The 8606-nt window shown below is 46.5% G+C and overlaps 1 protein-coding gene and 1 non-coding gene across 5 annotated transcripts; both read right to left on the bottom strand.

The window, feature by feature from the left end:
• Positions 1 to 3261: 3261 nt before the first annotated feature.
• On the bottom strand, positions 3262 to 8291 carry Rpl6 (ribosomal protein L6). 4 transcript variants are annotated; one of them, XM_051176571.1, is made up of 7 exons: positions 8271 to 8291; positions 7145 to 7402; positions 6960 to 7061; positions 5658 to 5801; positions 4972 to 5020; positions 3639 to 3823; positions 3262 to 3457 (listed from the first exon to the last, which is right to left on the bottom strand). In XM_051176571.1, exons 2-7 carry the CDS (start codon positions 7400 to 7402, stop codon positions 3305 to 3307), a joined length of 891 nt encoding a protein of 296 aa, XP_051032528.1. In that variant the 5' UTR covers positions 8271 to 8291; the 3' UTR covers positions 3262 to 3304. The 4 variants fall into 4 exon arrangements, with proteins under 4 accessions (XP_051032528.1, XP_051032524.1, XP_051032526.1 ...); XM_051176567.1 differs by lacking the exon at positions 8271 to 8291 and adding an exon at positions 8150 to 8185; XM_051176569.1 differs by lacking the exon at positions 8271 to 8291 and adding an exon at positions 8162 to 8184.
• LOC127216110 (small nucleolar RNA SNORA42/SNORA80 family) lies at positions 7668 to 7800 on the bottom strand. Its single transcript, XR_007833995.1, has one exon. It is a non-coding gene; the product is annotated as a small nucleolar RNA SNORA42/SNORA80 family (small nucleolar RNA).
• Positions 8292 to 8606: the final 315 nt, after the last annotated feature.

The raw sequence follows: 8606 nt of genomic DNA, 5'->3' as shown, positions 1-8606 counted from the left end.
TGATGGCACATGCCTTTAATTCCAGTACTGGGAAGGCCGAGACAGGGTGATCTCTTTGAGTTCAAAGCCAGACTTGTCTATAGAGCAAGTTCCAGGACAGGCTACAAAGCTACAGAGAAAAGAGAAACCCTGTCTGGAAAGAAGAAAAAAATAAAAAAAGAAGAGAGACAATTAAATGTAAATGTGGAGGGAGAGAATGGAAGGAGAAACTGCAGTCCAGTGTAAAATAAATGAAATAATTTAATTAATAAAATAATGAAAAAAGTTTGGTTGGGCATGACGGTACTACACAATCATCAGACTGACGAGATTTCTCTTCTTTCTATCTGGAACTTTGTGCCTGTGTAGTAATGAATTCCTTCCCAACGCCTCCAGCCAGCCTCAGGTGACCGTAGTCAGCTTTTCTTCTGTGACTTCATTGGATTCCACATCTGAGTGGGATCACGCATTATTTGTCAGCCTGAGCCTTAATTACTGCACTTGACATCATATTCTCCTGATTTAACTGTGTACTGGAAGATGACTCAGTTCCCCCTTCAAGGCTGAATAAGTACTCCACTATATAGATTTGCCACATTCCCTGCATCCAGTGATACGTACATGTTCTGAGCAGCCAGCCCAAGCGTGGCAAACATGGGTCTGGCAGGCCTCACCCTTTCCCCCCATTCCCTCTGCCTTGCTAAAAACAGATCACATCCCTGAAGCTGGCCACCAAGGTCTGTTCCTCCTGACACTACCAAGGTCCAGCTATCCACGTATGTTAGAGCAGCAAGCAGAAGCCCCTTTTGGTTCACCTAATTAACATGCCCAATTAAAACCAAAACAACTGCCATTTGTCTGTGTCACATATTTGTCTGTGTCACATCTGTCAGCACTTTATCCAGAGGCAGTCCTGTCCCCACCTCTCCTGGGACAAACCCCTTCCCCTCACCCTTGTGCTTCTCCAGTCTGTCTCTTAGTTCCTGCCCTCTGTCCCTCTGGGACATGTAAATCTCCTTTGTGCTGAGAACTTGACCTCGGGGTGTCCTTTCATGTTCAGTTTCCCACTGAAGGTGCCGATTATTTTGATTTGGTTTTTCAAGACAGGGTTTCTCTGTATAGCCTATGACCAAGAATGCTACCCCATCTATCTGTTTCCTGGTTCCCCCAGGATCTCTCCTAACCTAGACTCTACAGTGACCAAAAGACAGCCTTGTTAGTCTACCTTTAGATCTGTAGTGCACCACCTGGTTCCCTAGGGTCCCTCACAAAATCCCCAGTCACATTCTGTCTCAGCTATAGTGTCACTTCCCACGATCCCCTGTGGTTCACAAGCTGTTTAACTTCATCTCTACCTTACCCAAACTCTAGCTGAGTCTCTGTTAGATGAGAAACATGATCCTTGGGGTAGTTTAAATGAGAATGTTCCCCTAGGAACATATATTTGAATACTTGGTTCCTGTTTGATAAGATCACTTGGGAAGGAAAGATTCTGAGGTGTGGCCTTGTTGGAAGGTTTAGCTCTAGAAGCCCACACCAGGCCAGGTAGTGCTCTCCCCAACCCCGGGTTTTTTGAGACAAGGTTTCTCTGTCTAGCCCTGGCTGTTCCAGTGTCCTGGAATTTGTTCTGTAGACCACTGCTGTCCTAAAACTCAAGAGATCCACTTGTCTCTGTCCCCTGGCACTGCCTGACCATTTCTTCTTAGCCTGCTCTCTTCCAGGTCCCACAGTGGCTGCCATGCCTAGAAGTTAAAGGGCAGCTACTAGCTGGCCAGCAGCTCCATCCACCTTCCTTTTCACACACCCACCTTCCTTGATGTCAGCCCCAGCTTCTGCTGCTTTGGGTCAGCTGGGCCTTGTGGCTCAGATGGCATCCAAGGTTGCAGGCATAGTCGTGGGCTCAGCTATGGTGAATGTAGTGAAATGACTGGCACCTTCAGTGGGAAAGGTCAGCTTTCTCAGCCTATGGTCCATCAGGCTCCTGTATGTCCTGCCATACATCGCCTGCAGCTTCAAGATCAAGCACCCGGACTGTTTGACCTATTCCTGGGAGGGATTCAGTGAAGACCGGAAGCAGTATAAATACAGCCAAGGTCTGAGTCCTTAGCCCTTACCCCATGTAACTCCTAATAGCTGGACCACAATTTGACTGTACCTGGAACTGGGAATAAGGAGTGGACTTCTCATCCTACAGACTAACAAAAGACATGAACAGTCAATTGAAGAGTCTTCTTCAAAACAACTCATCCATACCTTTATTATGCCTATCCTGGGTTGAATAATTCTAAATTTGTAGCCATCAAAAAGTTGTGAAACTCTACAAACACATTCCTACACTTGTGTTCACATGCATTCAGTAATTTTGAAAAAAAGTAGTTTCCAGGGTCGCAGTGGTACATGCTTTTATTCCAGCAAGGCATCTAAGCTCAAGGCTGTGAAGGCTAGAGAAAACCTGTCCTGAAAAGCAAAATATAACCAAAATTCCCTTCATGGAACCATTAATTCTATTACCAGTACTAGGGATTCTGGTACTTGCTAGGCACAAATATCACCTGGTATTAAACATTAACCCAGCAAATAAAAAAAGATCTCACAATACAGCACTATTCAAATAGTCTGTTGTAATTCTGATGGGGATGGAGACACACTGGTTAAAAACACTTGCTACTCTTGCAGAGTATCCATATCGGTTCCTAACCATCCCTAAATTCCAGTTCTGGGGTATTCAATGGCTTCTTTTGACTTCTGGGCACCAGGTGTGCACATGGTGCATACATCCATGTAGACCACATATTACCACACTATGCAACAGCATACAAAGCATTCATGTCTTCTGCTAAGAACTGGGGTGGGGATGATGAAATTGTGCTTACTAAGGCTCAAATCCAGAATCATGACAGCTAAGCATAAATGTTTTGTAACTGAAGAGGATCCTTATCATTTAGCTTTTAGCTTTGATGTGTAAGGTCAGCCTGACTCTGTAGCCCTGGCTGTCCTGGAACTCAGAGACCCACCTATATCTGCCTTCTTGGGATTAACCACCTTTTTATCTGTTAAAGATTGGGAGGGGGGGAGGAAAGAAGACACTGGTCTTCTTTGGACTGCTGGTCCAAAGCTGTGAGGACAGACACAGAGCACACACCACCTGCCTGCAACCCCACTCTTTAAACAGTAGGATCCAGGAGCTCACTGGATGGCCAGCCTTAGCAAGTAGGAGAGCCTCTTAACTGAAAGGGCCAGAGGAAGACACTAGAAATCCCAACATGAGAATACACAAAAAGACACAAAGAAACATATGAAGCTGTTTAATTAGGTTGATAGCAAGTTAGAAAACCAGTTTGTGAGGATACATCCCGTTTGTCAGAGAGAACTGAGACCGCAGGTAGCCCTGAAGCTGAGGAACAGCTTTGATCTTTGGCAAAAGCTGCGAGTCCACGGTTTTCTGATCAGCCTTGCGCTGCTCTGTAATCTCGTATTTCTAAAGAGAGAAAGGGAAGCATTTAGAACCAACACTCCCTAGAAATAGTCCTACTTCTCAGGGCTGATAAAGCAAATCATAACCCTCCCCCAGGGCTGTCTACTAAGGGTACATAATCAAGGACAACCAAGGTCACACTTGCCACCTACAACAATCTCACATCAGGCTGTTACATCCTCACCTCCTTCTCTGTGTCGAAGATCTCACCCTCCTGGTGCCTGGGCTTGCGTAGCTGCTTCTTCTTGAAGTAAGCATCAGTCAGGTGTTTGGGAATCTTAACTTTACTGATATCAACTTTTGTAGAGGTGGCGATGACAAATTTCTGGTGTGTTCTTCGCAGAGGAACTCTGTTAAGGGCAAGAGGTCCTGAAAGAAATATTTAACTTATATAAATCAAAGCTTGAAAGAATTAACACTGAACAATTAAGATTTAGTCTGCACATGGTGGCACATGCCTTAATTTCAGGAGAGGAAGGCAGATCTCTAGAGTTTGAGACCAGATTGGTCTACATGAGACCCTGTTTCAAACAACAAAAAAGGTTAGTTGGAGCATGAGGGCAGAGTTAAAGAGATGGTTCAGTGGTTAAATAATGGCCACTGTTGCAGGACCCTCAATCAGACTCCCAGCACCCACAGAGGGCCCACAACTGATTAGTGTGGAAATACCATCTGCTCCCGAAACGGCCTACCCAGGGCTTCTCTTCTCTCACCCTACCTTTTCAAGGGACCCAGGAATGAAGACCATCTTTTACACAGGCCAGCTGAAATCTGTCTGGAACCATTCCCCCCTCCCCCCGTTGTCCCTGAGATCTGCCTGCCTCAGCCTAAATTCAGTGATTAAAAGGTATACTCCTTACCACCCAGCCATCATTCACTTTGTACCTGTCTACACAACCCTCATGCCACATGCTATCTGAGTCACACTGTTATCAAAACTTGCAGCAGAGGGCAGCACTTAGAATCTAAGTGCCAAGTGAGAAGTGAGTGCTGCTCTACTTAGTGCAGTGTATACTGCATTTGTATGTGCCATGTCACAGCACACCATGGGAGGGGAGGCTTGCACAAGTCCTTTACTATGTAGGTTCCAGGGACCAAACTCAGGCTTTCAAGCACTTTTATTCATCCACCAAGCCATCCTAACAGTCAAAGATATGTCCTTGCTCTAAATTAAACCCAGACCATGATAAAATAAATGAACAGTGAGTTCCTGGTGAGCAGGAAGGCCTGAGCTGTCTGTCCTCTGACCTCACCATGGGCTATATAATGTGTACCTCCTGTCACAAAAAAATGTATGTTAAGGAGGTTTGCGTCTCAATTTCACAGCAGGAAAGCCAAGGCAGGGGGAGTGCTTTAAGTTTGAGGCTACCTGGAGCTACATGTCAAGCCTTGTCCTAAGCCAGGATCAGTGGCTGGCACTTGCAATCTCAACACGCAGCAAGTACAAGGACTAGGACAAAGTTATGCTGAGCTCCATAACATCCTGTCAAAACAAAATACACTCAGGATTTTCTTACCTGTCACAAGTAGCAAGCCGCTATCCAGCTGCTTCAGGAAAACCACTCTCTGCAAGTGAAACAGAAAATGACATTCAGCAATTGAATCCCGACTTCCAAATTAACCAAAGCACAAAGCTGGTAAAGGTCAAGGCAGCGGTTCTCAACCTCCTAATGCTGCAACTCTTTAATACACTTCCTCGTGTTGTGGTGACCCCCAACACAAAATTGTTGCTTAATTGTAATTTTGCTGTTATGAATGTAAATATCTAATATGCAGATGGTCTTAGGTCATCACAAAGGGGTCAAAACCCACAGATTGAGAACGGCTGGTCTACAGGTGGCACTACACATACACACTACAACCCAGCACTTGAAAAACAGAAGGGGGAGGATCATGGATGGTAGCTTAGCCTTGCCAAAATTTTGAGGAAAAAACAAATTCCAAGCAACAAAAGGCAATTTCTACCCATACACAATCCAGCTAGTCTACGGGAAAAAAAATTCATACCCAATTCACATCATGCATATATAAAGGTGAAACTTGTTATCAGAAAGTATTTCTGATCAGAAAGTATTTTTATTTAAAATAAAAAAAATCAGGACGTACTAAGCAAGCAAGGACTAGGCTCTGCTGAGTGACAGGAACACCAATCACCAAAGAAAGCAATCTATTATGATCCAGCATCCTGTGGGACACTACTTACCTTGCCTCTGTGGCGCCCGGTGAGGATGATCAGGACTGTCCCAGGAGTGATGCTGGCACGAAGCTTTCTCACATGCTGACTGAAGGGCTTTTTGCCATGGCTCAACAGCTTCCGGGGAACATCTTCAGTAGGGTAATACCGGGGCTGGAGAAGGGTACACACACACTTAAGAAGGCTGCTCATAGCCGAGTGTTGGTGAATACCTTTAGTCCCCAGAACTCAGGAAGAGGCAGGTGGATCTACAGACTGAGTTCCAAGACAGCCAAAGTTACACAGAGAAACCCCGTCTTTAAATACGTAAAAGACTCATATTAGCAGGGTTGAATTGTAAACTCCAGCAACATAGAATGTAACTTCAAACCTGGGACAGCCCCTCTAAGCCAACCTTATGTTTTTGGGTTTTCTTTTTTTAAGTGTTTCTCTGTAGACCAGGCCGCCCCTGAACTATCTATCTGCCTCGGTCCCTCGCAAATAATGGGATTAAAGGTATGCCATAACACCTGGCTTAAGATTCACTTTAAATTATGTTTACACGTCCCCGTGCATGCACATAAGTGCAGGTGTACAGGTCAGCACAGAATAACCCCTGGAGTTGGGAGTTGCAGGTGTTTTTGACAAGCCTGTGGTGGATGCTGTTAACAGAATTCAGACTCTTTAATGAACAGTATGTGCCCTTAACCACCGAACCATCTCTCCAGCACAAGCTTTTTTATTTTGTTTTTCCAGAATGCTGGGATAAAGGCACGTGCCACCACAGCCCTGCTTCTTAAGCTGTCCCTAAGGTCCCTGATTTCCAATGTACCTCTTCAGAACATCTCAGCCAAATATGGGGGAGGCCGGGTAACAGGGAATTTCATGTCAGCTTAGGCCCGAGACTCTTTTCTCGAGCACAATACCAACGGGGAGGGGGGAGAGACATGGTGTTTTCTCATCAAGATTTTATCTCCTAGCTAGGCAGACTCCCAGCAGCAGAAACACAACTTACACCCATTTTTCCAGAGGAAAACACCAAGAAACAAAATGGAAATCGTGTTATATTAACTGACACAGTCCCCACTTGCACTGAACACGCCAGAACTTGGGTGTGCCAGACCCACGCTGAACCTATTCTAAGTATACCAAACTAATCCATCCACTCTTTCTCAGACAAGCTTCAACCCAATCCTGAGAAAATAAATACAACTAGCAAGCAAGGCCAACAGTCTGGAGCCATGTCTCTTCCAGCAGTCTGGCAAATAAAAACCCACATCTCCAACCATCATCCAAAATTTCCATTTATCCCCCACTTCCTCCAGATCTTACCATTTTTCGAAGCTTAACCACCCGGGTACCACCATTCTTGTCACCACCAACCGGTTTGGTGACGGTAGCAAGGACCTTCTCCTTTTTCTTCTTCTTTTCAACCTACGAAGACAAAGCCATCAGGGAGTGTGACAGACCACGACGATGAAAGCGTAGGGGTGGGGTGTTTCCCTCTGCTTTCCTACCTTAGTCTTTGCAGCTGAGTATTTTCTTTTGTACAGGGCTTTTCTGGAATACATGGCAGATCGGGAGTACCTGCCAATCCCTCTAACCAGGACAGGGTTCCGGCTGCAATGCGGCTTCCCCTTCTTGGGCTTTTTAACCTTAGGCTCACCCTTTTTGGCTGCATTGGCAGCAGGGGCACCTGCGGCATCACCGCCAGCCTTCTTGGCTGCAGGCTTTTTCTCTTTTTTGTCAGGCTTCTCGGCTTTTTCACTCGCCATCTAGTGATGCAAAAAAAAAAAAATACCAAATTATAATAAAGGAGGCATCTCTTCAACCATCTATAACAAGCCAGCACCAAAACCAAGCCCTCTGCTTGCAACCCTTCTTCCCGAAGGACACACACGCGAATGTCTAGCACCCTTAATAAAGATTTGGTTCATTATTTTATTCTTCCATTTTGTGAATCAGAAAAATCTAAAGCAGTCTTTGGCAGAGTCTACAAAGCAAGAAGGGGCCCCTGCTCCAAAGCCTGTTTTCCCTTTTTATTGTGCGACCCACTTCAGTGCGGTGGCCTACAGGCAGAGACCAGGCAATGGTTCGGGGCCGCGGGTTGCTCTAGCACGGGACACTATGACAGGCCCAGGGAAACGGGGCTGCCATAAATCCAAACCCGTGCAGCTGCTCCTAACTTTTAAGACCACTTTCTCTGGGGTCGCCTTAGGGTCCCGGTGGCACTATGTCCCCAACTTTGCCGACAAGGCAACAAGCGGCACTCTCTGGACGACTTCCGGGGGAGTCTGGGAAGCCGTTTCTCGCTCCAGCCGCAAAAGCCAACGTGGCCGGGGCGAGCTCTGCGGAGTTTTTGGAACCCCGGACCCGGCTTCGGGGACGCACGCCACCGCACGGGCCCCTCTAAGACTCCCGAGACTACGGCGGCCGGCAGGGCCCGGCGGCCGTCTCCGGAGCTATGCTCGCTCTTCGCCCTCCTCCAACCCACGCCGACACGAATGAAGCTCCCGAAAGACCTGGCGAGTGACCTCGACCATGGCGGGCCATGAGTGATGGCCCTCGAACCTCCTCCGCCTTCGGATGGACGAGGATTGCGGTGCCGAAGGCGGCTCTCACACAGACGCCTGCCATTCCTACCTTGCAAGATGGGAAAGAGAACTAAGGTCCCTGCTTCCGGTCTATAAGCAATGACGGAAGGTGTCCAAGATCACTTCCTTCCTGTATGGGACATCATGGGAAATGTAGTTTTTCTTATACTGGGGCCACTGCAACATGTCCTGACTGGGCACCGATTTTCCTTAAGAGGTCAGGGCAGACAACATGGTTTAAGATGGCTCAGCGAGTAAAGGCACTATCCGCCAAAATTATGATCAGAGTTTGATTCTCGGACTTTACAGAACGGACTTTACAGAGTTGTTCTCTGACCTCCATGAACGCGCACATACAAAATGATAATTTTTAAAAAATGAAATT

This window comes from Phodopus roborovskii, unplaced genomic scaffold (genome assembly GCF_943737965.1).
Source record: "Phodopus roborovskii unplaced genomic scaffold, PHOROB, whole genome shotgun sequence".
In the NCBI taxonomy this organism is placed as follows: Eukaryota; Metazoa; Chordata; class Mammalia; order Rodentia; family Cricetidae; genus Phodopus; species Phodopus roborovskii.
Note: the sequence above shows the minus strand (reverse complement) of the source record. Positions and strands in the feature narration are given on the sequence as shown.

Excerpts from the sequence above, each read along its gene's own strand:
- Rpl6 (XM_051176567.1), bottom strand. The coding sequence starts at position 8,170 with ATGGTCGAGGTCACTCGCCAG. Across the intron at positions 3,824-4,971 it reads CGGCTTGCTACTTGTGACAG|GACCTCTTGCCCTTAACAGA; the intron begins GTAAGAAAATCC and ends TATTTCTTTCAG. Across the intron at positions 3,458-3,638 it reads TCTTCGACACAGAGAAGGAG|AAATACGAGATTACAGAGCA; the intron begins GTGAGGATGTAA and ends TTCTCTCTTTAG.